Raw genomic sequence first — 27,044 nt, 5'->3', positions numbered from 1 at the left:
TAGTATGAGTAACATCAACAATTCTACTAATGTGAACATGAAACAGTACAAAAGTCAGTAAAAACCAGCTGGGCTGAAGTGGTAGCTGAAACTGCTTTAAATCTCTGAAGGAAAGTTTATGGTATGTAATGGTTTGTTTATGGGATAGAGAACAAACTCTTAGATTGGGAAAAAAACAAGTGGTCAAAGACGAGGCTTAAATTTTTTGGCTACTGGTAATTATAGCATGTCAATGAAATCTTCCACAAGGCCTTAATTTCATTGCAAGTAAGCTTAAGATATAAGTCAATTTCTTATTGTTTCTGGATTCCCTGATGTAGGATGGTGCACTCCATTAAAAGATTGTAAAGAATTCTTGTATGAACAAACTTAAACTGCTTTCTAGTGACCATCGTTCTTTGCGTTATGCAATGGGGATATTTTACATTCCCCAAATGAGAGACTGGATTTGTTATAAGGCTATAACCTTATAGGTTATAACCCTACATAGAAGTATTGTTAGTTCTTGCCTATATACGGTTTGCTTCCTAACTCATGTTTGCAAGGATACAAGGTATCCCAGTATATGTTCATTTTTAGAAATAGTAGGAGAAAGCCAAAACTATGGATTGATGTGGGAGGGAGATGGTCACACAAAAGCGCAGTGAGTTCAGTGCTCAATTCATTACATTGCAAGTTTGTGTCCAAACTTCTTTGTACTTCCTAATTAACTGCATACCTAGCACTTTGTAGAGTAATTTGAATATGCTGCATGGCACCTTTTACCCCTCAAGTTATATGCCCTTAACTTATTAAGAATTTTATCTTTGTTTTCAACACTAATATTTCTGATATACTGTTATTAACTGTTCTTCAGCACTCAAGTGAATTTCCTTTCTTATTTAGGTTTTTGCCAGCTATCCGGATTATGACCTGTCTGATAAAAAAGATTTTGTCAAGAACACTGTGAAAGAGGTATGTGTTCAGTACTCTTAATCTTGTTTTCACTTTTTGATTTCTAAATTGAATATTTGATTTATAAATTGAATATTTAATTATAGCAAGGTCCCATTTGAGAAAAGTAAAACATTGTAATTGAAACTAATTAGGGTGGTAGAAGCAGAAGCTATGAATTGTTTTAAAAGAAAATTGAATGGACACTTGAAAGAAATAAACCTTAAGGGTTCAAGCAGGGGAGTGGGACTGACTGGATTTCTGCATCAGGAGCTGGCATGGTCTTGACAGGCCAAAAATGATTTTATGTTGCCTGATTTCAGACTGAAGACTGGGATCAGTTCTGTAATATGATTTGGGATCAATTTCAATGTTTAAGGACATTTTACATTATCCATTTTAAATTGTGCAGAACTGCCACATCCTGTTGTGAATTGCGGGTGGACAATTAAACAACTCGCTGGAGCAGGAGGCTCCACAGATATCCCCATCCTCAATGATGGGGGTGCCCAGCACACCAATGCAAAAGATAAGACTGAAGCATTTGCAGCAATCTTTAGCCAGAAGTGCCAAGTGAATGATCTTGGCCTTCTGCAGAGATCCCCAGCATCACAGAAGCCAGCCTTCAGCCAATGTGGTTCAATCCATGTGATAAAGAAGTGGCTGAAGGCCCTGACAATTTTCTGTCATTAGTACTGAAGACTTGTGCTCCAGAATTTGATTTGTCCCCAGCCAAACTGTTCTAGTAAGGCTGGTGCTGGCATCTACCCAGAAATGTGGAAAATTGTCCTACACAGAGCAGGACAAATCCAACCAATTACCACCCCATCAGTCTACTATCGATCATCAGTAAAATGATGGAAGGGGTCATCGACAGTGCTGTCAAATGGCACTTGCTTAGCGATAATTTGCTCACTGGCTATCAGTTTGGGTTTCGCCAGGGTGACTCAGCTCCTGACCTCATTACAGCCTTGGCTCAAACATGGACAAAAGAAGTGAGATGAGAGTGACTGTCCTTGACATCAGGGCAGCATTTGACTGTGTGGCATCAAGGAGCCCCAGCAAAACTGGAGCCAATGGGAATCGGGGTTGGAGTCATACCTAGCACAAAGGAAGATGGTTGTGGTTTTTGGATACGGATGTCAACCATCTCAGTTCCGGGACATTACTGCAGGAGTTCCTCAGGGTTGTGTCCTAGGCCCAACCATCTTCAGCTACTTCATCAATGACCTCCCTTCCATCATAAGATCAGAAGTGGGGATGTTCACTGATGATTGCACAACGTTCACCATTTGTCACTCCTCAGATACGGAAACAGTCCACGTCCAAATGCACCAAGACCTGAACAATATCCAAGCTTGGGCTGACAAGTGGCAAGTAACGTTCATGCCACACTAGTGCCAGGGAATGACTATCTCCAAGAAGAGGGAATCTAATAATCGCCCCTTGACATTCTATGGCATTACCATCACTGAATCCCCCAATATCAACATCCTGGGGGTTACCATTGACCAGAAACGGAACTAGACTAGCCATCTAAATACTGTGGCTACAAGAGCAGATCAGAGGTTAGGAATCCTGCGGTGAGTAACTCACCTCCTGACTTCCCCCAAAGCCTGTCCACCATCTACAAGGCACAAGTCAGGAGTGTGATGAAATACTCTCCACTTGCCTGGATGAGTGCAGCCCCAACAGCATGAAGAAACTTGACACTATCCAGGGCAAAGCAACTCGCTTGATTGGCACCACATCAACAAACATTCACTCCCTCCATCACCGACACACAGCAGCAGTGTGTACCATCAACAAGATGCACTGCAGGAATTCACCAAGGCTCCTTAGCACCTTCCAAACCCATGACCGCTACCATCCAGAAGGACAAGGGGAGCAGACACATGTGCACACCACCACCTGGACGTTCCCTCTAAGCCACTCACCATCCTGACTTGAAAATATTACCGTTCCTTCACTGTCACTGGGTCACAATCCTGGAACTCCTTTACAGCACTGTGGGTGTACCAACACCACATGGACTGCAGCGGTTCAAGGCAGCTCACCACCACCTTCTTGAGGACAATTAGGGATGGCCTAGCCAGCAGCACCCACGTCCCATGAATGAATAAAAAAAAATGTTAATTGGGTGCGTTTTTTTGCATGACTACAATTTATCAGCAGTCCTTTTCAGAATTACATTAGGCAATCCAGATTTAAATACTAATATAAAATTGAGCATGAAGAATTCTAAGCATCAAACTCGTCCAATACCTGGCAAAGCATGTTTACTTTACTTATTTGTACAGTGTTTAATAGAATGCTGTTGCTCGGTTGAGGATATTCTCGTATGGCACTATAGGCATTGGCCAATTTTGCACTTTGGTGCAAGGGGGAGTTCTCTGCTTGCTAAACCTGATTACAATTGAAGAAAATGCAAGCTGAGAATTTGTATTGTTGGACTCAGTGTACTGACTGACTTTCACTAGCAGTCAGGACTGTTTATGCATAGTACCATGTCCACAGTACCTCAAGTACAACTAGCAATAATGCCCAAGCATGAAAGAAAGTGTTTTACTATAAAATTAGTTTTACACTTTATTGTAATAGCTTTTCAGGGGTTCTAGTTTTTTTTGCAGGCTTCATTTGTTTCCCATTTTAACTAGTTAAATTGAAGTCTGCTGCTGTTTTGATCAATGAATTTCCTCACTTCAGGTTGTTTGTGGGTTTTGGTTGATTCTATTGCCAGTTTTAAGAATTGAATTTATGAGATCTATGATTCTTGTGTTGGTTATTAGCATGATTTTCAGAAGCATGATCCAAATTCAGAAATAGTGTCCATCATTGGTAGAGAATAGCCATGAGAAGAATTGTCTTAAAATATACAACTGAAGTGCCTTGGAGGAATCAGAACTCAAACATCTCCAATTGAGAAAATTGAGTGATTGAAAAGGCTGAAGGAAAGCGGGACTTAATCTAGCAATGCCATATTTGAGCAGTTATATGTTGTTGTGCTTTGAAGAATAGAAAAGTTACAATTAGGGAATGGTGATGTTTGGATATGGCTGACATTTGCATTCATTTTACAGTAGTTTTCCCAGATTGAAAGTATTTTTTGAGCATACTTAATTCACTAATGGAATAAGTGAATGAATGAGCTTTTTTGATGCTGAGTGATTTTGTAAATGTTTTATTTTTCAGTTGATTTCATGATGAAACTGACCTAGCTCAAAGAAACCAGCAAAGGAGTGTGTTAAGATGATACCGCTACCATGGTCCCATGGATTGAGAAATGGGATTGTTTAACACCAGCACAAATAAGAGAATGTATTCCTTTGAAAGCCAGTGGGATTTATGTAGAATCAGTCTTGTATGCCAATGTAAATTGAATATCTTTCAACCTATTGCTATAGATTTTACTTTTAAGGCTTAAGTTTTACTTTATAGTACTCTACTAGCTTTTTAAAATGTGTTTATGAAAGTGTACATTTGAATCTATTGAGCTGTGAATAAATTACCCAGTAAATTCATTACTTATAATTATGGTTGTTAGGCATGTCTCATTTCTCACCAGCTAGAGTCCAGCTAAATTAGTTGAAAAATATTTTAGCCTCATCTTTAGCTTTATGTTGCCACATATTTGCATGTGTGCTGTATCTTTCACTGTTTAGCAGTTTAATTTTTATCTTTGTGACTTTAATTTGATCTTTGTTTTGTATTTAAATGTCTTCAGAGCAAGGCCATGGTTTTAATCTTGTAAAAGGGGAAAGTTTTATTGGAGATGCAGTATGTCTACTTCTGTAGGTCAGGTTCTTATTTTATAGAACTTATTTTGAAGATTGTTTGTGGAACAATTTACCTGCCCCGGTTCCCCAAGACAAAATAAACTTTGTACACGAGTTAAAAGAAAAGACAGTTCAAGTGTTTTATTTTTACTTGAGCATTTTTTTTATAAACAGTTGAATGATCAAAACCATCACTGGTTTACAGAAAGTAATCTTTCCAATGGAAAAAGTACAAAAAGTAGAACATCCATCTTGTTTCTGCTCAGAACAGGAATTGTGTTGCATTAAGATGACTTTTTTTCTAAGTGTTAATCACAGTACAGCTCCTGATGGAATTCCTTAGTGTTTACAGTCTACTCTAGTTAGTCAGTTTTGTGCTTAAATCCAGTCGTCGAATTAAGCAACCACAACACAATGTGGAAATTTAGTGCTGAGAAACATAAAATTTGAAACGAGCAGCTTCAGTTAAGAGCAGACTGTATAAATTGTTACTGCAGCAATTGTGCAAACTAGGATTGTGTTTAATGGAATTGTCTTAAGTTGTTAATCCAAAAATAACACATAGGCAGACCAGATTTTACAGTTGCATCTTTTAAACAAGTCTTTGGGTATTGTAAGATACTCAATGCTAAATAGTAAGACTAACAACTTAAATTCAAAACAACATGCAGAAATAAGGTTGTCTGAACCTTTATGTAACTGTATAGATGTGAATGCAATGCACTTTTGGGTAATATTTAGTTTTTTTAAAACAGGAATTCCAAGGATTACAGTATCATATATTACTGATCCCAGATTTGAAATGGACCTGAAACACAAACTCATTGCCAGATAGTAAACATAGCATTTCTGGATACTAATGCACAGTAAAACTGGCTTGAGAATTTTGCAACAAGCTTTAAAAAAGTGGGTGGGTGAGGTAATTATATTTCACAATGTCAGCATTATTTTAGTCTAGTGTAACTGATCAGTGGAATACAAGGAAAACTGTTGAGAATGCAATACCTGAGGTTTTTTCAGTAATGCTTATGTCAATACAATGAGACTAATTTAGTCCATTCTCTTTGTATAATAAAACTACCCCTACTTATCTTGCATAACAACTCGTGCTCAATAGAATTTAACTCTGTACCAATACTCATTTCCATTTGCAGGTAGCACAGACACAAGGTGATCTGAACAACAAACCAAATATTTACATCAAATTATGTACAGGATTTAAAAAAAAAACTACAGATCTAGAAAATCCTGTTTCAACCATATATAAAATCAAAGATGGAGGCGCTTTATCCATGTTAAAGTAGAATAATTATCCCTGTGTTCTCATACTGTACACTTTACAATAGATAAATAGCTCAGGTTGACCTAGTAGAAAAGGCAGTATCAATCTTGTTACATGGTTCACAAGGGTTTTATTTATTAAAGGCAAGTCATTTATATATTAGCTTAAAACTTGTTTCACTCAAGAATTTAGGCTTTGGAGACTAGGTGTATTTTATCTCAGTCTGAGATCTATGATTTACATCCTGATCTACCCATGTTGAAATTGGTGCAGTGATGTCCCTGATGCATTATGGAACTGCTACTCGAGTGAGGATTTGTTCTAACTGGGTAAGTTACTGCTTTCAAAATTAGAAAGCCTTTCTGGAAAAAACAAGCTGAACATTTTATCTTGAATTCTAGTATCCCTAATTTTGTTTCAAGCACCTACATTTTCGGTGAGTGACAAAGATTCAGAAATCCAATCTTTCCCTAACTGGCCATTTCCACTTCCCTGGTCAGCTTTTGCAGCAACTATTGTAACATGTTGCTAGAATCCAAGCTGCAAATTCTACAAAACAAAAATTGCAAGAAGGAACTGAATAGTTCAAATCCTATGAATTAGCTGGTGGCTCTTTAACCATGTAGCCACTCATTAACTATTGTGAATCCTGTTCAGTAACTTTATCAAAAATTATGGACAAATAGAACTGGAACTTCGAATATTCCATTAATGTGTTTTTCATGTCTTGGTGGAAAGATGTTAATTTTGGGGGGTTTTGCTTTTTTGTATTTGTACAATACAAATATTTACTGAAAGTTTGGAAGTGACATTCATTTGTATTCCATATTATTTAAACTTTGGTTTAAACACCAGATTTCCACTATTTTCTTTATACAGTTACTCTGCAAAAATCATCATCCTTGATCTTAAACTTAGGAGGCCTACATGGGATTTAGCAATAATTTGTTCACAAGTGCAGTATCTCTCATATGTACAGCATTTTTATTTAGTGCCTTTAACAAAGTTATAAATTATAGAAAATCTTCATTTACAATGCAGCAATTTTACTTGCTTCTCTGACTCCACTCAGATAGGCTCCAGTAACAGTCTGTGGAAAATGTCGATTTGTTGCCTGTATTAAAAGAAATTTTTGATTTTAAAAAGTGATTGGAAATTTCAACAAAGTCATTTAACTCTCAACAAGCATCAGTATATGCAGCAACTTAAGTCATCAACTCTTTTCAGCCTATCCAGCTTCTGGCCAGACGATGCAAAAGCATTTCTAGGCTCAAATCTGAATAAAAATAAACATTTCAAAAATATTACTTTAAAAAGCTGAAAGCAATACTGCAAAGCAGATCCATCAGCATCTGATGAGAGATTGTTAGATGTAATTAAAAAGGTTCCTTTGCTTATCTTTCTGGGTGCTGGCATCTGCTTTACTCAGACCAACTTCCAGTATATTGGATTTGATTTTTTGAAAGCTACATTTTAGATCTGTGCTTTTCTTAGTTTAGCTGTTCATTTATTATAAGACTAAACCTGTGATTTGCATACTTCAATTTGCAGGAAAGATTTTGCTTTGTCTATTTATTTAAATGCAGTAAAACACTTTCCAAGCAAACCAATCTGCTGTTACAGGGGTGGCCAAACTTACTGAACCTAAGAGCCACATATAATCTTCAGATGTTCAAGAGCCACAAGACATGAACAAACTTTATGCAGGCTAATTACTAGTAGAGGTCTTGTAGGTCTCCATCCTGGCCGTAAGTCTTAAATCCAGCTGATAGGGTGTCAAGGCTCCATCAGGTGTTGATTTGTAAGGATTGCACGAGGTTTCGACTTTACAAACTGGGTTACAGTGTACAGCGATTCACAGCAGTATGTTGTGCTGAAAATAGAAATGCGTTGCACTTTAGTTTTCTTGAGGATATTTTGTTTCTGCCACTTGCTGCCAAAATTCAATTGTAGATTGAGATTTATGCATCATCCTTAGACCAATGTCTTCCTGGAAGTCCAATAGTTCCATTTCTACAGCAGATGTTTCTTAACCAGAAGTTTGAGAATCAGATAACCATTGTGGACCACATCAACCACGAATGGCAAAGCAGGTTCTCAACTTCTGCCAGTCATTAATGTTCAATGCTAGATGTTCATGATGAATAATGCAATGAATAGGGAGAAACTGTGGAAATTTGGGATTACTCAAGAGTGCAAGCAGGCCTACTTTTATACCCCAACATTGCAACACTGAGTTTATCCAGTGGGATATTGGCATTCGTCAACACTCCGTCAAGTGTGCTTTTTATGTCAACACCATGAGTTTCTTTTAGCACCACTAAGTCTAACATTTCTTCTTTCGCAATTACATCCAAGGAAACAACGAATAAATATCATCAGTTGAGTGTGGTCTTCACCTTCAAAGATCCTGTTTGGAATTTTCTCAAAGTTGCTCCAACTTGGATGGCTTCAACAATGGCCCATAATAAAAACACAAAATGCTGGAAAAACTCAGCAAGTCTGGCAATATCTGTGGAGAGAGAAACAGGGATAATGTTTCGAGTCTGTAAGACTTTTTCAGAGCTAAAGAGAAGTAGAGATGTAATGGATTTTATACTGTTTAAGAGGGGGTGGAGTAAAATAGGCCAGGGGTAGGTGGGAGTCGAGAAATTTGACAAAGATGTCATGGACACAGGGTAAGGAGTGTTAATGGTAGTGTTAAAGACTAAAGCAGGTGCGGAGAGTGGCAAAGGTAAGATAGCAGAATGTGTTAATAGCCAAACAAGAGTCAGTGCTCTGTGAAAGCAAAACAAAAATTAGAGTGACAGATGGCCCTGTGGGGGGGAGGGGTGTCTGTTGGGGGGAAAAAGGATAATAAAATAAATTTAAAAAATAACAATATATAAAAAGTTTTAAATAATTGCATTAAAAAAGGGGCAAAGATGGAGGAGAGAGTTCATGGTCTAAAGTTGTTGACTGGAGGAACAGCACCTCATCTTCCGATTAAGCACTTTACAGCCATCCGGACTTATCGAGTCCTGTGTCCATGACTTCTTTGTCAAATTTCTCCTCAACTCCCACCTTTCCATAACCTGCTCCACCCCCTCAAACAGTATAAAATCCATCACATTTCTACTCTAGCTCTGAAGAGGAGACATACGGACTTGAAACTCTGTTTCTCTCTCCACAGATGCTGCCAGACCTGCTGAGTTTTTCCAGCATTTTCTGTTATTTTAGATTTCCAGCATCCGCAGTATTTTGCTTTTATTTATATTCAACAATGGCCCACGTCACAGGGTTTCAATCTCGCCTTCAGGGGTTCCTTTCCCACGATTCCCACATACACCCAGGCATCAAGTTACAAGCACAATTTCAGCTCTTCAGTCATACCAGGTAAAGCAGAACACTACTGCTTTAAAGGGGTACCTTTACCCCAATGGCTCACAAGCATGGAGTCACCAACCTTCAGCTGCCTTCTTGAGTCTTCAGGGCTTATCCTTAGCCCTCATCGATTACCAGGGCTTTGCCTGAGCCCACGTCACTTAAAGCCTGCTCCCCACAGTGCTTTCTTTAATTGGAGACTCTTTCTCCTTTTCTTAACTCAACTGGGACCTGTTCTTGTCCTTTGTCCCTGTCTCTGGGATACTTCTTGGGACCTCTATCTCCCTCCCCAGCACAATTCCTAACTACGATGCTTTTTCCCAGTCACCTGACCCAGATTTTCACACCCTTTTTTCCCTATGCGCAGGCACACGGCCTGAAGAACGAAAAGTTGCCAGTGTATGTGCTGCCTGCTCCTGGCCTGTGCATACATGGGAAGTCCGAAGACTGTCAGGACTCGGAGTTCCAGACGAGTAGGTAACTTTGGGTTTCGCGACAGTTTAAATTAGATTAAATTGAGATGCAAAAAGGTGCTCAGCCAATATTTTTCTGCGAGCCACAGTTTGGCGAGCTATTAGATGCTTTTAAGATTTAAGGACCGTCTTAAGTGCTGGAGCACAGAATCCAGTAGTCTACCTGTCTCTGATATGTCTCCATGATTGTAGTGGTAGAAGTGACCATTGCACAGTCCTGGTGGAGAGTAAGTCCCGCCTTCACACTGAGGATACCCTCTATCATGTTGTATGGCACTATCGCTGTGCTAAATGGGATAGATTCAGAACAGATCAGCTTGAAACTGGGCACACAAGGCACTGTGGGCCAGCAGGAACAGCACTGTATTTAACCACAATCTGTAATCTTATGGCCTGGCATATCCCTCACTCTACCATTACCATCAAGCCAGGAAAGCAACCCTAGTTCAATGAGAAGTACAGGAGAGCATGCCAGGAGCAAATCAGACATACCTAAAAATGAGTGCCAACTTGGTGAAGCTACAACACAGGACCACGTGCATGTTAAACACCAGAAGTAGCATGTGATAGAACTAAGCAATCCCACAACCAAAGAAGCAATCAAAGTTATGCATTCCTGCCACAGTCAGTCATGAATGGGGGTGGACAATTAAACAACTAACCAGAGAGGAGGCTCCAATGTATCCCCATTTTGAAGGATGAGGGAGCACAGCACATAGTGCATTTGCAACCAACTTCAGCCAAAATACTAAATAGATAATCCATCTTTGCCTCCTCCTGAAATCCCCACCATCACAGGTGCTAGTCTTCATCCTATTCGATTCACTCCATGCAATATCAAGAAATGGATAAAGGCATTGGATACTCCAGAACTAGCCACACCTTTAGTCAGGCTTTTCCAATACAGCTACAGCACAAGCAACTATGTGGAAAATTGCCCAAGTATATCCTGTTCACAATAAGCAGGACAAATTCAACCCTACCAATCCACATCAAAATGATTGGAAGGTGTCATTGATAGTGCAATCAACTGTCACTTCTTAGCAATAACCTTCTCACTGATGCTCAGTTTGGGTTCTGCCGGGGGTACTCACCCCTACAGAGGTGAGGTGACAGTTAAATGCTGTCTCAATGTCGAGCAGTCACCAGGTCTGGCATCAAGCAGCCCTAACAAAATTGAGGTAAATGGGATTGATGGGGAAAACTCTGCTGTTTTGAGTCATATCCAGTAGAAATGAAGTTGGTCATGATTGTTGGAGGCCAATCATCTCAGCCCCTTCATTGCAGAGTAGTGTCCAACCATCTTCAGCTGCTTGCATCAATAACCTTTCCTCCATCATAAGGTCAGAAGTGGAAATGTTCACCAATAATTGCACAGTGCTGAGTATCATTGGCAATTCCTCAGATACTGAAGCAGTCCATGCCCACGTACAGAAAGACCCGGACAACTTTCAGGATTGGACTGATAGACAGCAAGTAACATTTGTACCACGCAAGTAACATTTGTACCACACAAGAGCCAACCAATAACCACTTCCAACAACAGAGAATCTAACCATCTCCTCTTGACATTCAACTTGACCAGCCATATAAATAGTGTGGCTACAAGTGCCAGTCAGAGGCTGGGAATTCTGCAGTGAGTAACTTACCTCTGACTCTCCAAAGCCTGTCTACCGGGCACAAATCAGGAGCATGACGGAATACTCTCCACTTGCCTGGATGAGTGCGGCTCCAACAACATCCAAGAAGCTCAGCCCCATCCATGACAAAGCAGTCTGCTTAATCGGCACCCCATGCACCACCTTCAATTTCACTCCCTCCACCACTGGCACCCAGTGGCAGCAGTGTGAACTATTTATCAGATGCACTGCTGCAACTTGCTAAGGTACTTTGGGAGCACCTTCCAAATCCATGGCCTCTACCACCTAGAAAGGCAAGGACAGCTAACGCATGGGAAAACTATCTGCTGCAATTTCCCTCCAAGCCACATACCATCCTGACTTGGAACTATATCTTGGAACTAAGGGCAATTAAGGAAACGTATTTGATTGATTAAAATAGATTGTAAATACACCTGTTTCAAATGCTGTCAGACTTGGAGTCTCTAAACCAGACTGGATGCCTGGTAAAAGTTATGAAAGTTATTTGTCAAGTAACACCAACACAACTCTGAATACCAACATTAGAAAATAATTTCCTGACAACATGGGAATTAATTGCAAGGTTAAGATAGAAGTAAATCAAAATCCTTGAGGGTGGTAGATTTTGCTCTGGCTAATACTTTGGTTTTATATATAGTGAATTAGCAAAAATTCCAATCATTTAAGAAATAGAGTTGGTTGGATTCTAGGAGTTTCTTGGTGAGAATATGCTGAGGAACTGCACCATAACTACTAGCAGGTTTACATAGGCAAAGCAATTTATAATGGGTGTTTGTGCCAATCTCAGATTTTGTTAGATACAGGAGTTGAAAATTAATCTAGCATTTGTAAGCCAAATACTAGCCATGAAACAATTCGCCTATTAACAATTATCAGATAGATGATCCCTTAATCCAAAGTTTCACATTTTGCTTTAGCATTAATATCTGATGCACAACCAGATATCTGGCTTTATTTTAGACCAGTTTCCAAGCAGTTAATTCTGGCCAAAATTTAATTCAGAAGACCATGAACATCTGAATTGACTCAATTTTATGATTTATGAAGTATGTGGATTGTTGATAAAATGTTATTTTCACCAATGCAAAATTTTTCATGAACTGGTAAGCTATCTTAGCAATCATGAATGTGGTGACTCAACTGATTTATTGAACATTTTTGTGTACATTTACATACTTGTTCATAGCCACACTATCACCTTTTCAGAACAACTAGCAATATGCAAGAGATCAATTTAAAATAAAACTACATTCACAAATAATTGGCAGTCAAGTTTTGAATGATCTACTTACCTCACCAGCAAAAAACACTTTTCCTTGTATATCTTCAGCGATTATATCATAAGCTTCACCACTCCCCCCTGCCTTTATAAAGCTGTAAGCCATCTGAGTCCAAGGGTCCTTGCTCCAGTGAGTAACAAAGTATCTGACTGGATCTGGAACTTCCTGTAATGACATTTAATAAAATCTATGCAATTAATACATTGGGAAGGCTCAAAGGCACAGATTGGATAGTATTGAAGTGTATTAACAGATCTCTTGTATAGTTCCTGCAATCGTAAATGCAAAATTTACTGTTCATGCTACAATGTAAATTCCAAGAAACGGCTTAAGACACTGGATATTGCAAAGGATATGGGCCCTGACAACATCCTGGCAATATGCTCCAGAAATAGTTGTGCCCCTCGCCAAGCTATTCCAGTACAGCTACAACACTGGCATTTACTCGGCAATGTGGAAAATTGCCCAGGTATGCCTTGTCAACAAAAAGCAGGCCAAATCCAATCCAGTCAATTAGTGCCCCATCAGCCAACTTTCCATCATCAACAAAGTGATGGAAGGTGTCATCAACAGCGCTATCAAGCAGCACTTGCTCAGCAATAACCTGCTCACTGATGCTCAGTTTGGGTTCTGCCAGGGCTACTCAGCTTCTAACCTCACTACAGCCTTGGCCCAAACATGGGCAAAAGAGCTGAACCCAAGAGGTGAGGTGAGAGTGACTGCTCTTGACTGGAGAGTGGCACCAGGAGCCCTAGCAAAATTGAAGGAAGTGGGGAACACTCTCCACTGTTTGGAGTCACACCTAGAACAAAGGAAAATGGTTCTGGTTGTTGTAGGCCAATCATCTCAGCACCAGGACATTGCTGCAGAAGTTCTTCAGGGTAGTATCATAGGCCCAATTATCATCAGCTGTTTCATCAATGACCTTCCCTCCATCACAATGTCAGGTGTGGGGATGTTTGCTGGTGATTGTTAATTTTCAGTACCATGCACAACTCCTCAGATACTGAAGGAGTCCATGTCCATATGCAGCAAGACCTGGACAACATTCAGGCTTGGGCTGATAATTGGCAAGTAACATTCATGCCACACCAGTGCCAGGTAATGACCATCTCCAACAAGAGAGAATCTTCTCCTTGACATTCAATGCCATTACCATCACTGAATCCTCCACATCCTATCACATCCTGAGAGTTACCACTGACCAGAAACTGAACCCGACTAGCCATATAAACACTGTGGCTTTAAGAGCCAATCAGAGACTAGGAATTCTGTGGTGAGTAAGTAAAGCTTATTAGGAGCAGTAGGGTCTAGGTTTCTAGTCTCCACAGTTTATAATAAATATTCTGAAAAGTAAAGTTAAGGCATGGCAGGGCAGCTTGGTCACATGAAATGCCCGTCCTGTAACATGTGGAACGTCATGGATGCTTCCTTTGGCCTAGATGACCACATCCACAGTAAGTGTCACCAGCTGCAGAAACATTAGAAAAACCAAGGGACTAGCGGGAATGAGGAACTGAAAGAAATTAGTATTAGTAAAGAAGTACTGGAGAAATTAGTTGGACTGAAAGTTAATAAATCCCTTGGACCTGATGATCTACATCCCAGAGTGTTGAAAGAGATGGCTGTAGAGATACGGATGTATTGGTGGTCATCTTCAAAATTTCTATAGATTCTGGAATGGTTGCTGCAGATTGGAAGTTAGCAAATGTAACCACACTGTTTAAGAAAGAAGGGAAAGAGAAAACAGGGAACTACATATCTGTTAGGCTAACATTAGTAGTAGGGAAAATGTTAGAATATTAAAGGTTGTGATAACTGAACACTTAGAAAATAATGGTAGGGTTGGGCAGTCAACATGAATTTATGAAAGGGAAATCATGTTTGACAAACCTGTTGTATTTACTGAGGTTGTAACTAGCAGAATAGATAAGGGGGATTCAGGGGGTGTGGTGTATTTGGATTTTCAGAGGGCTTTTGATGAGGTCCCACACAAGAGGTTAGTAAACAAAATTAGAGTGCATGAGATTGGGGGTAATATACTTTCATGGATTAACAATAAAAAGAGAGTAAGAATAAATGGGTCATTCTCACGTTGGCAGACTGTGACTAGTGGGGCACCACAAAAATCAGTACTTGGGCCCAGCTATTCACAGCCTATATCAATGATTTGGATGTGGGGACCAAGTGCAACATTTCCTCCACTGAAGAGGAGTCATGCAGATTCAAGGCGTTGGCTCTGTTTCTCTCTCCGCAGATGCTGCCAGACCTGCTGAGATTTTTCAGCATTTTCTGTTTTTATTTCAGATTTCCAGCATCTGTAATATTTTGCTTTTATAATTATGCAATATTTCCAAGTTTGCTGATGACACAAAACTAGGTAGGAATGTAAATTGTGAGGATGATGCAAAGAAGATTCAAGGGAATTTAGACAGGCTAAGTAAGTGGGCAAGTACATGGCAAATGGGATATAATGTGAAAAAATGTGAAGCTATCCACTTTGGTAGGAAAAACAGAAATGCAGAGCATTTTTCAATTAGTACAAGATTGGGAAGTGTCGATGCCCAAACGGACCCGAGTGTCCTTGTTCATGAGTCTCTGAAAGCAAACATGCAGGTGCAGCAAGCAATTAGGAAGGCAAATGGTATGGTGGTCTTTGCTGCAAGAGGATTTGAGTACAAGAATTAAGATGTCCTGCTGCAGTTGCATAAACCCTTTGATGAGACCACACCTGGAGTATCGTGTACAGCTTTGGTCTTGTTACCAAAGGAAGAATATAAATAGTCATTTAGTACAGAACTTGAGTATTGTTGAAAAAAGAGACATGTCTAAGCCAATGAGCACTCTCTTCACATACAGTATAAATTGTTGTTTTCCCCTTATACTGACATTCTTGCAAAGTGTCCTGATGAGTGCAAGACGAAAATTTTAGACATAACTCTTTTTCCAGACTGATTCTTGGGATGGCAGAATTGTCCTATGAGGAGACCGGGCCTGTGTTCTCCAGAGTTTAGGAGAATGAGAGGCGATCTCATTGAAGCATACAAAATTCTTACAGGGCTTGACAAGGTAGATGCAGGAAGGAGGTTTCCCCTGGCTAGGGGTTCTAGAACCAGGGTACAGTGTCACAAAATAAGAGGTAGGCCATTTAGGATTGAGATGAGGAGGAATTTCTTCACTTAGAAGGTGGTAAATCTTTGGAATTCTCTACCCCAGAGGGTTGTGGAAACTTAGTCATGGAGTATGTTCAACACAGAGATCAATAGATTTCTAGAGAGTAAAGACATCAAGTGAAATAGTGATGGTGTGGGAAATTGGCATTGAGGTAGAAGATCAGCCATCGTCTAATTGAATGGCGGAGGAGGTTCGAGGGGTCCTGCTCCTACTTCCTATGTTCCTATGAAGTTAAGAATAACCAATTATAACTTATTATCATAGAGCTTGATCTACTAGCACTAATTCTATGGTCTGATGATATTCAACCTACTTAACGTACTAATTTATTCTCATATTTGAGTGGCATACTCCTTAATAGGTTATAAATGACTAACAGGATCAGATATTTCTCATGCAAGTTTCAGCCACACATCTTAGGGCATAAGTTTGATCCCCAGTCTGCTGCATTAGTTGCTGTAGGCCATGAAAGGGTAAAGTGAAAGAAATTGGCTGCATCATTGTTGTATGGTCAGCCAGGTTTCACTCCTCTGATCACCATACAGTGACCCATTAAAGTGCTCATCCAGACACCAGGCAAGAATGAATTCAACATAAGCTGTGTTGTACTCCACAAACAGATAGCTTGTTGACACTTGTAGTCTAGGATCAGAGTTTATTTAGTGTGTACATAGTCACAGAGCCAAATAATAGCCTTGTCAGTGGCTAGATGGAGTTCTTTAAGCCTGCCTTCAAGTTTAGTCAGTGAACACTCAACAATGTGAGTCATTTGTTTGGACTGCATCTCAGCTGCAGCCTGGGTGGTCTTGGCAACCCCACTGATATTGGGTAGTCAGTCTGGAAACGGTTTTAAAGGGCCCACTGACACCGTGGGAGATCAAAGCCGGATGGACAAACAGTGGGGTTTATGATATGAGTGTGGTTTCTGGTGGATATTTTCTCCTGCCAATCCTTCTGCCATAGGTCCTTAACTGTTTCTCCTCGGCATAGAAGGTTTAAACATATAGGGTGGCACGAGGGAAAGCGTACTGCTGGTGGGTTGAGGAGATTATTGAATAAGTGAATAAGACCTGAGTTGGAATAGACCTTCTCCAGTAGCTTGCCTGTTGCAATAACCTTCCTGATGTGCAGGTTGGGAGGTGGGGATGGGGGAGGTGGTGGATGGTGTTGCTCAAGTCTGGGAGCCAGGGGAGGTGAGTTGCTTGAAGAGTACCCATGATGATGCACATTGTTCAGCTGAGATGCATTTTGATAACTTTGGTTTGGGCAGATTGATACCATACTGGGGCACAGTATTCTGCAGCTGAGTATGTGGTGGCAAGAGCAGAGGATATTAGCATCTTGGACTGTGATCCCCAAGAGGTACTGGCCAGTTTATTGAGAAGGTTGTTACGGGTTTTATTTTTTTCTGCTGCTTTGATGAGGCTCTGTCTGTACGTGAGGGTTCTATCAAGAGTGACACCTAGGTAAACCGGGGGATCGTGCTTCAGTCTCTGGCCATCCAGGGTGAAATGTCAATTTCCTCTTAGCACTGACAATGTAAAGGTGGAATGTGCTTGAGAATGTTTGACTGGTGTTCAGTTGTCAGCACCATGTCTTACAGTAGTCTGCTAGTTTTGCAATATAATCATTTAATGCGTCTTCCAGCTCAAGGAAACTCCAAGCCTGTGTGCCACAGCAGATGTCACCTGCATAGATAAACTTCCAGGACTGGACTGTTGGTCTCCAAGATGAACAGGGTTGGGGATAAGACAGACTTCTGGCTCAGAAGTCACTGGTCACTATGGCAAGGCACTAGAGGGCAGCCACCACCACGGAGACATATTCAATGAAGTCAACTGCTGCCCAAAGAAACTGGTGAAGAAATTAACACCATCAGGAGAGAGGAAATGTGAAGTAAAGGAAACAAATAGACAACTAAGTCTGAAATGTCAAGGCCATAGAGCAAAGTAGCACTTTGGGTAAAATTAAGCAAACTGCATCAGGAAGGGACAGAGAGTTTGATTATGGTAATAGGGCATTCATAACTAAGGTCAAATCAGTAAAGTAAAAAGTTAAAATTAAAGGTGCTCTATTTGAAAGCACAAATCATTTGTAATAAGATAGATAAATGGGTTTGACTTGTTAGCCATTACTGATTTGTAGCTGCAGGGTGACCACCACTGACAACTAAATATTCCAGGGTACTTGACTTTTAGAAAAGGTAGACAAAACGGAAAAGGAGGTGGGGTAGCCCTGATAATAAACAATGAGGTAAAAGCAGTAGGGAGGAAGTAGTTTAGCCCAGGAAGTCGGAGTGTAGAATCAGTATGAATGGAGCTAAGAAATAACAAAGGGCAGAAAACACTGATGGAAGCACCACCACCAACACCGCGCCCCCCCTCCAACAGTAATGATAGAGTTGGATGAAATATAAATTAGGAAATTAGAGCAGCATGTAATAATCTTTGGTGACTTTATTCTTCATGAAGATTGGACAAGATAAATTGGCAAAATACCTTTGAGGACAAGTTCATGAAATGCACTCGAGGTAGTTTCCTTGAATATGTTGAGGTAGAAACTGAAAAAGAAGCTATTTTACATCATTTATAGTGTAATGAGATGGGGCTAATTAGTAAAATTACAGTAAATGATTCTCTGGGGAAGAATGATTACAATATGATGAACCTCATATCTAGTTTGAGTGTGATGTGGTTGAGGCTAAAAACTAGGGTGTTAAATTTAAACAAAGCCAATTATGAGATATGGCCATGTGTTGACTAAAATGGACTGGGGAATCAGATCTAAAACAATGGCGGTAGATAAGCAATGGGAAATATTTAAATAAATGATTCATAATTCTCAAAGAATATACATTCGATTCAGGAATAAAACTCCACTGGAAAAAAGATACAGCCATGACTAATCTATGAAGTTAAGAATAGTATTAGGATAAAAGAGGAAGCTTATAATTTTGCCATTAAGATTAGTAAATCTGAAGATTGGGATGTTTTAGAAGTGAATAGCAAAAACAAGCAAAGTTCATTACAGGCAAAGTTTGGAGAAATTATAACGGGGAATAAGGAAACAGCAGATTTTGCATCTGTCTTCACAGCTGAAAACACAAAACAAGATACCAGAAATTATGGACAACCAAATCATACAACCTCTCTGGCCTTAAAAATCTAATTACACAATGCTGTCAGAAGAGCATTTAAAAATTCCATGATTTTTAAATACAGTAAAATTTCTGTTATCTACTAGAATTCTCTATTAATTGGAATTCTGGGGTCTGGTCTGTTTTTCGACTGGGTGTCAAATTCACCAGTAATAGTCATCAGTGACCTGTTCCTTGCTCCGGTCTCAGCCTCCTATTGCTCTGCAGCACCATCTCCCCTTAGCACTGCTCACTCAATTTACGCGCTCCCTCAACACCCCAGTGATCATCCTGGAGCTTTCTCATTGGATGAAAACGTGAAACTCACTTTACATCTCAGTTAACCAGCTTATTTGATCAACCAGCACCTGGAGCATGTCAGATAACAGAGATTTTCCTGTAGAAATTTTACTTTATTTTTGAAGTTTATATTTCAGATTCTACCTTAATCCCACGTCTACATTTTAATTTATTTTGTTCTCTGTATGATGAATAAAATGAGAATGATAATTACTTCTAGCTTTGCAGTCTGAGAGAATTCTTCAATCTGATTGGCTGATTAGCCTGCCTGATGACGTCACTGTTTCTGGCGCCAGATTCAAAGACATGTCAGAATTAAAGAAATTGGTGCTTTAGAGCTTGCTAAATCTTTGTTAACAGTTTTGTTTTTTGAGATCAGCAGCCAAGGGATAGTGCATACCGCTAAACTTAAAAAGAGGGTAGATAAGGAGGGACCAATGGATCAAGTATATTTGGATTTTTAAAAGGTATCATGATAGGTTGTTGCATGAAGTTAGGGTTCTTGGAATTGGGAGTAATATATTGGAGATTGAGGATTGGTTAACAGACAGAGGAATATAAGTATGATTCTTGGGATGGCAGAGGGGAACTAGTGGAGTGCTGCAAGGATCAGTGTTTAAGCCTCAGCTACTTACAATCTATATCAATGATTTAGATGAGACGTTCAAGTCTAATATATCCAAGCTTTCTGATGATCCAAAACTAGATGAGAAAATAAGCTGTGAGGCAGATGCAAAAAGGCTGCAAAGGGCTACAAATCGTTTAAGAGACTGAGCAAGAAGGTGGCAAATGGAGCATAATGTGAGGAAATCTGGTAGGACGAATAGGAAAACATAATAATTTTTAATGAGGTGAGACCAGAAGGATTTGGGAGTCCTTGAACATGAATCACAGAAAATTAATATGCAGATACAGCAATAAATTAGGAAGGCAAATGGCATGTTGATCTTTATTGCAAATGGTTGGGGTATCAGAGCAAAGAAGTCTTGTTGCAATTATTTAGGGCTGTACTGTGTACAATTTTAGTGTCCTTACCTAAGGAATGATATACTTGCCTTAGAGAGGATGCAACAAAGGCTCACTACATTGATTCCTGGGATGAGAGGGATGTCTTATGAAGAGAGATTCAGTAGAATGAGCCTATATTTTCAAGAGTTTAGAAGAATTAGCAGTGATCTCATTGAAATGTGTAAAATTCTTAGAGGAATTGACAGGGTAGATGCTAGGAGGTTATTTCTCTTGGCTGGATTGTCTAGAGCTAGGGAGTACACTCTCAGGATAAGGAGTTGGCCATCCAGCACAGAGATTAGGAGGAATATCCTTACTCAAAGAGCTGCAAATCTTTAGCATTCTCTACCCCGTCATTTAGTATATTTATGATGGAATGATTGAATTTTTGACACTAACAGAATCAAGGGATACGGGGAAAGGGTGGAAAGAGGAGTTGACGTAGAAGATCAGCTATGATCTTAATGAATGGCAGAGCGGATATGACGGACTGCATGACCTACTCTAGCTCCTTTGTTCTTATGTATGAAAATTTCTAAATATAAAGAATCTTAAAGCAAAGCAACATACAGTGAAATTTGCAATTATTCAAACCTACCACTTATATCTGAGAATGCATCCAATGTCAACATAACAAGCCTCCAACATATTGCATCAATGATGGTAGTCCTGTCTTTCTTTCACCCTGAACACTGGCATGATACTCAGGTTTAATTGCTGAGTGTGCCAATTTTTCTTTTGGGAAACAACATTACTATTTGCAACACAAGTAAGGATTTGCACAGAGAGTTGCATTTATAATGCAGGCATTAACAATTGACCTTCACAGGAATTGCTAGTATTATTGATACGTTTTAGGAAGAAAAACAGTTCTTAAAAAAAGTTCCTTTTCTTTAATGGTATTTAAATTGCATTACCTCTTCCTTAAAAAGTTCTCGTAGGACTTTCATACATAATTCTGCCACTTGCTGCTCTTGCATATCCCGAATTACAGCCACTGCATCTCCACTGATCACGGACATCAGAACACAATGCTCACCCTGTGAAAGTTTCAAAACATATAGAATTGGAATGAATGCAAGAGATTTAACAATAATCCACAATTTGCTGACCAAGGAAAATCCTCAAAAAATTGACTCATGGATATATTTATTGTGTTTTTATGGCCAAGATCATATTCTTAATCCTTACCTCTTAAGCTTGACAAGTATGAACATCTGCATGGAAATATTTCCAGGTCTAGAAGAGCCCCATAGACAAAAAGAAGCTCATGAGCTTTATCACTCAAATTCCGCAAACTATTTGCTTGGACTGATACACAATAATGGGATGTAATTGCAGCAGGTTTTGCTTATCTAGTATGGATATAGATCTCATGCTTAAGCACCTCATCTGATATGGTCCTCTTCCTTAAGCACCGATAACTCTTACAGTGCTGATGCAGTCAATCTCCTAGTCGATTACCAGCCCAGACCTAAGTTCCCTCTAAGTTGCGTGCCTACATGGCTCGCACCAGCCCATTAAGTGTTGCGCACATGGCATGTGGAGAAAGAGTATTCTGCTGCTCTGCCATTCGATACTTTGTGGAGCTGTGATGCCACCCATGACCAGATTTCCTGATACAAATACAGCATTAACTTCAAATCCAGTCACATCAACAAGGAACTCAACTAAACATTACTTGTATTACTTCTAGGAAAATTAACCTGAACACTAACTATACTCAGGACATGTTTTGGAAAAGAATGCCTGTATCTCTGAACTTTTACTGATAATTGTTTGGATTATCCATAACCACTCCTTACAATTAGTCTTGTATCACTGCCAAGGATTGTTTTTTTTTACCTCACTCTCATGAATTGTTCGACCCTGTCATGCCTGTTGCATTTTGTTGCAATCCTCCAAAGTTGGTTATTGTGCATCCCCAATTTCCACCGCCTCACCATTAGTGGCCACGCTCGAGATGCTAAACTCTGAAATTCCCTCCCTAAACCTTGCTCTCCTCCTTTAAGTTAGTCTTTAAAATCTACTTCTATGACTAAGCTTTTAGTCACCTTAACAATAGCTCCTTATGTGGCTTGGTGTCTAATTTTGTCTGATAAACTTTCCAGAGTATTGCCTTTAAAAGCATAACTGTTTAGTGGTTGGGAGGGTTTGCAATCGATTAAAAGCTTTAACTCTCGACATTTGGCCCTAACATTAGTGTCTCCCATTAAACACAATCCTTCTCCAATGCTCCCGCTTTCTGGTTATAGAGTGGTGCTGCTGAAGGGAATATCTTTCGCTTTTCCTTTTGACAGCTTCTGCCACATGCCTTCACACTGTGCTTTAGATCCTGCAGTTCTTTAGTGGCCCAGCCCCTGGGTAGGAGGATGAGAGCATGGCCAAGGGCAGACTACATCACCCAGAATGCACCTTGTCAAAACAAATGGCCACATCAACTTGGGTTCTCGTTCCAGGACAATCAAATCTCAAGTGTTGGAACTTCGTCCTGAAGCAGAGCGTGTGATGGGCATTCCAGATTCGGAAGAGTCAATATAATCATGTGCTCATACACAATTCATGAAGTGGCCACTTTAAATGGAGAGGGGTGGTGCTGCCAATAAAGGCAAAGGCAAAAGCTGCAAGTTGAGCCAGCCCCACAAGTGCATGGGCCCCAGTATTTTGCAACTTGTGCACGTGCCCTCTCCCGGGCCCCTGGCGGCAGGAGTGTTTGATCCCAGCTGATGTTACTACTGGACAAGCCTGATCCCAGGGCGGAACCCAGCATGATAGATCCTAACTTTTATTTGTTTGCTTAGATATGTGGAGAGTGGCTACTGAACAGGGTCACTGAAGTCAGCTAATGAACTTTTAACAAAGGAATAAAACATTTATTAAACAAGAAAAGATTAACTATATTACAATACTCCTTCACCCGCAACTATACCTTTACAGATATATTCAGATTTGAAAGGATAACACAAGTTACAAAAGCTATCTTATACGTTAATATCCACAGTAAGGACACAGTCCATGTAAACCAACAGGCGACCTGTGGTCAGACACGTCATACTCTGAAACCAAGCGACAGATGCCACCTCAACCAGATGCTATGGATCTCTCATCAGCTTCCCCCAGACACTTGTCACCCCGTGAGCCAACTGGTCTCACTGAACTCCGTCTTTCACACGTGGGTTTCCAATCTCCACTCTCCAAGAATTCGCTTTGGAATCTTCTCCCAAACTGGCACTTTCACTCAGACAGCTTCCGCAAGGGTCCACCTCCAGGGTTTTGAACTCTCCTTCTGATGTTCCTCTCCTGGGTCACCACATGCATTCAAGCTTTCTTCTGCACTCTCGCACCGATTCAGCTGTTAACAGTACACCATTGCTGCACATGCCCATAGCAAAGAGTTACAACCTCCAGTTGTTTCTTTGGACCTTCTGACTTCTCACAAACCTTTATATAGCTTTGACTCTGCTTCCTGCAGCTTTCATCTCTTTAACTTGAAACTTGGAGCCTTTCTCTGCTCCTAACTCTTAACTTCAGTTAACAGGATCTTTCCCAGGTTCCTGTCCTTCCTTTGGCTAGAAGGTCTGCTAGGGACTTTCTCCTGTTCCACTCCCCTGGATTTGGGGACTTTCTTCTTTACATTGGAACCTGCTATCTTTCCCTTTTCATGTCCTGCCTGTCCCGGCACTTTCTTCCAACTGAACTCAAACTGCTTTCTCTTTAGTGTGTGTGTGCGCGCACGTTGCCTCTGGACCCCTGTTGCTAGGTGGCAAGTTTTTTTCTACTCTTGTGTTTGCTTTAATTTCTCTTCAACAGTGATAAAACTCTCATTCGAAATGCAGGCACCTTTTAAAGTGAAACTAAAACTCAACTTGACCTTTTCTTAACACATAAATACAGAAATACAAATCAAACTTAAACTTTAAAGCTAAAACTCATTCCTAATACCCACAAATACAAATATAACTTACTTAAACTATCTCTATTTCCTAACAGGAGAAGCAGCGGAGTCAGAGGTGGGAAGCAGAGAGCAGGAGGCAAGTTATTAAGAGTTGGCAAGTTGTTATTAAGAGTTAGTAAGAGGATTTTTGGGTCAGTTAGGTTCATGGCAACTAATAGGTTTTCAATGTTAAAATTGAACATTGCTGAAAAGAGAGTCACGATGTCAAAGCTTTTCGTCTTGCGCTCACCAGGACAGATGCAGGAATGCCAAGTTTCAAACAAGCACAACAATTTATTCTCTAGGAGAAAAGGGTGTTGTTTGACAGGCAAGGGGATGTTAACTTTGCTGTGAAGGGAATGTTAACATTACTGTGAAGGGAATGTTACGGCCAGAGTCAACTTGCTAACCAATCAATCAACAACATATCTCCCTTTTCAGCAATATTCAAGTAACATAAAAATTACAGTTCAGGAACATAATGCTTTATGGGGAAGTGATTTTCATTTAGCACGTTTTTGTTTAGCACGCTGTTTCTTAGAAACACATTAGAAGTGCTAAGCAAGGGATGGCTGTACTTCACTGGCTGTAAAGTACCGTGGGACATCCTGAGGCTGTGAAAGGTGCTATATAAATATAAGCTCTTTCTTTTATATAAATTGAATTTCAGGTAGTGCTCACATCATCAAAATGCTGCAGTGAATTGTCAACTGGTGAGCTAATTAGTAAATTTGAACGCAATTAAGAACAGATGTGTTTTAGCTGGGTATAGTGAGATTTTGTGCGTTTAAGTAGGCCTAAGAAGTTACAGTGTATCCTTTTAACAGTCATATCTAAATGAAGGCAAGTAGGTTTCTTGTTTCTACCCGTGGTGCACATCACCATGATATTGGTGCATGTACAAAATTCATTCCGCACATGGATGGAAAAAAGAGAGAGAACATTGGACCAGGCACATCTTTACAAATTTGTAAAATCAACACTCTGTATACAGTATGCCAATCAGCAGCTGGCCCTCTAGTTATTATGGCTTTGATTTACACTGTCCAGAAGCCGAAATGGCATTTTTCTGCTGTCTGCAATGCAGGCTACAATATCCCATAACTAGAATATTGTGGAATATTGAAACTGTAGTTACAGCTAAGTTATCTTAAGATGTGTCGTGTTCTTACAACTTCCTCAACCTAGAAGTAGATAAAGAAGGATGGGAAGAGGCTGTCATGGAGCATAAACAATGGCATGGGCCTATTGGGCACAATGGCTTGCTTCAGTTGCGTAAATACTTGGTAATACTTTGTAATAAGTCCCTGTCAATCACTTGCTTCTGTAATACTGGGATGGGTTTGAAGAATAATCATATGTGAAATAACCATCACAAGATAATAGCAGTAACAGTTTACTTCTTTATTACTGGCCTTCACTATTGTTAATTCCTTCCTAGATCCTCCCAACCTCAGCCTTAGACATATAGACAAACAGGCATTACTATCGATTGCACATACTTGAGAATTTGATACAAAAAGAAACATCATCCTTGTCAAAACTGAAGGGAATGTTAACATTGAACTTACTTGTGTACATGCAGTATTTTTACTGTTGTTATCTGTGCTCTGAATTCATCCACAATGTAAATATTGTCAATTCAGACCACCAACAGCTTTAGCATGCTACAAAATCAGTTCTGTAATATAAACATGCCAATCAATTATGTTTGATGGACTAACTGCACCATCTTTGCTCCTAATACTTAGAATGGTTAGGAAGGGGTGAGGAGGCACTTCTTTATTTTAAAAAAGGCCAAACTTGCTTTGAGATTTTCCCCACTTATTATTTACATTATTACTGCCATTTCTTTTATTTGAAAGTCTTCACTTTATTTTAGCTTTAGGTGATTTGTCAATGCCTTAAACACAAAATTAGTCCTAAATATCAAAATGAATTCACTTACTTGCGGATCCATATCATAGAATACTCCAAAAAGCCCACGTTTGTTAGGGCTAGGAGGAATGTGGCCAAAAAAGTCTGCTCCCTGAATTTTTTTCTCCCAGAACTTATATGGAAACTGTAAGGCAATCTAAAAGGCCAAAAAAAAAGATATCAGTTTAAGAGATTGGCTACTTTAGAAAATGAGTTACAGTCAATATCCAGGAGAGCAGATTAATCGTTTTTCTGAAAGTTGAAGGGTCATAAACGCATAAAATTATCCTATAAATACACAATTCTACAGGCCTTTGCCCTGTGACTGAGAATTGAATCTGCAGGCGAAAAATATTAAAATATATGAAGTCTGATCTTTGGAAAATTCTGTATAACAGCAGCTGGCACAGTTTTTTAACTTCCTATCACACTGCAATTCCTTACCATCAGGAGGTTCAACAGTTTATTCACCAAAGTGTACCAGAATATTTATCTACCAAACTACATTTATTAAATGTTAATGTAGTTCTGGATTCAAAAGAAACTAAGCTGTACAGACAATAGTCCAACAGTGTAACTCTACAAAACTTCTAGCATATTTTGATTGTTACAAAATAATCTTCATGGAGCTTTCCTGCCTGTTAAATTTGAAAGTCATAATATTAAGTTAGGTCTTATTTATATAGATTTAATTCACAGATTTTTAAATATTATCTAAAAACTCATCATTCTACTTCAAATTCCGGGTACCCCAAAGCATGTTTATTGCTTCTTTTTCATCCCTTTCAGAAGCAATGTCCTGCCAAT

At 39.6% G+C, this 27,044-nt stretch overlaps 2 protein-coding genes across 8 annotated transcripts in view; one reads left to right on the top strand and one right to left on the bottom strand.

The window, feature by feature from the left end:
* Positions 1–4,835, top strand: part of LOC144679033 (protein DEK-like) — a 55,987-nt gene extending 51,152 nt beyond the window's left edge. For both annotated transcript variants that reach the window (XM_078539284.1, XM_078539283.1), the window contains 2 exons: positions 886–954; positions 4,126–4,835. In XM_078539284.1, coding sequence (XP_078395410.1) covers positions 886–954; positions 4,126–4,137 — 81 coding nt within the window. In that variant the 3' untranslated portion in view covers positions 4,138–4,835. The remainder of the gene's footprint in view (positions 1–885; positions 955–4,125) is intronic.
* kdm1b (lysine demethylase 1B) overlaps positions 4,836–27,044 on the bottom strand; it is a 192,162-nt gene continuing 169,953 nt past the window's right edge. For 4 of the 6 annotated variants that reach the window (XM_078539274.1, XM_078539278.1, XM_078539275.1 and 1 more), the window contains 4 exons: positions 26,269–26,394; positions 21,304–21,426; positions 12,781–12,933; positions 4,836–7,105 (listed from right to left, as the gene is read on the bottom strand). In XM_078539274.1, coding sequence (XP_078395400.1) covers positions 7,022–7,105; positions 12,781–12,933; positions 21,304–21,426; positions 26,269–26,394 — 486 coding nt within the window. In that variant the 3' untranslated portion in view covers positions 4,836–7,021. Of the gene's footprint in view, positions 7,106–7,708; positions 7,865–12,780; positions 12,934–21,303; positions 21,427–26,268; positions 26,395–27,044 lie in introns of those variants that run through there. The other 2 variants (XM_078539276.1, XM_078539277.1) reach the window with 2 other exon arrangements.

This window comes from Cetorhinus maximus, chromosome 3 (assembly GCF_964194155.1).
Source record: "Cetorhinus maximus chromosome 3, sCetMax3.hap1.1, whole genome shotgun sequence".
NCBI classification, from domain to species: Eukaryota; Metazoa; Chordata; class Chondrichthyes; order Lamniformes; family Cetorhinidae; genus Cetorhinus; species Cetorhinus maximus.
This window is presented reverse-complemented; position numbering and strand designations above follow the sequence as displayed.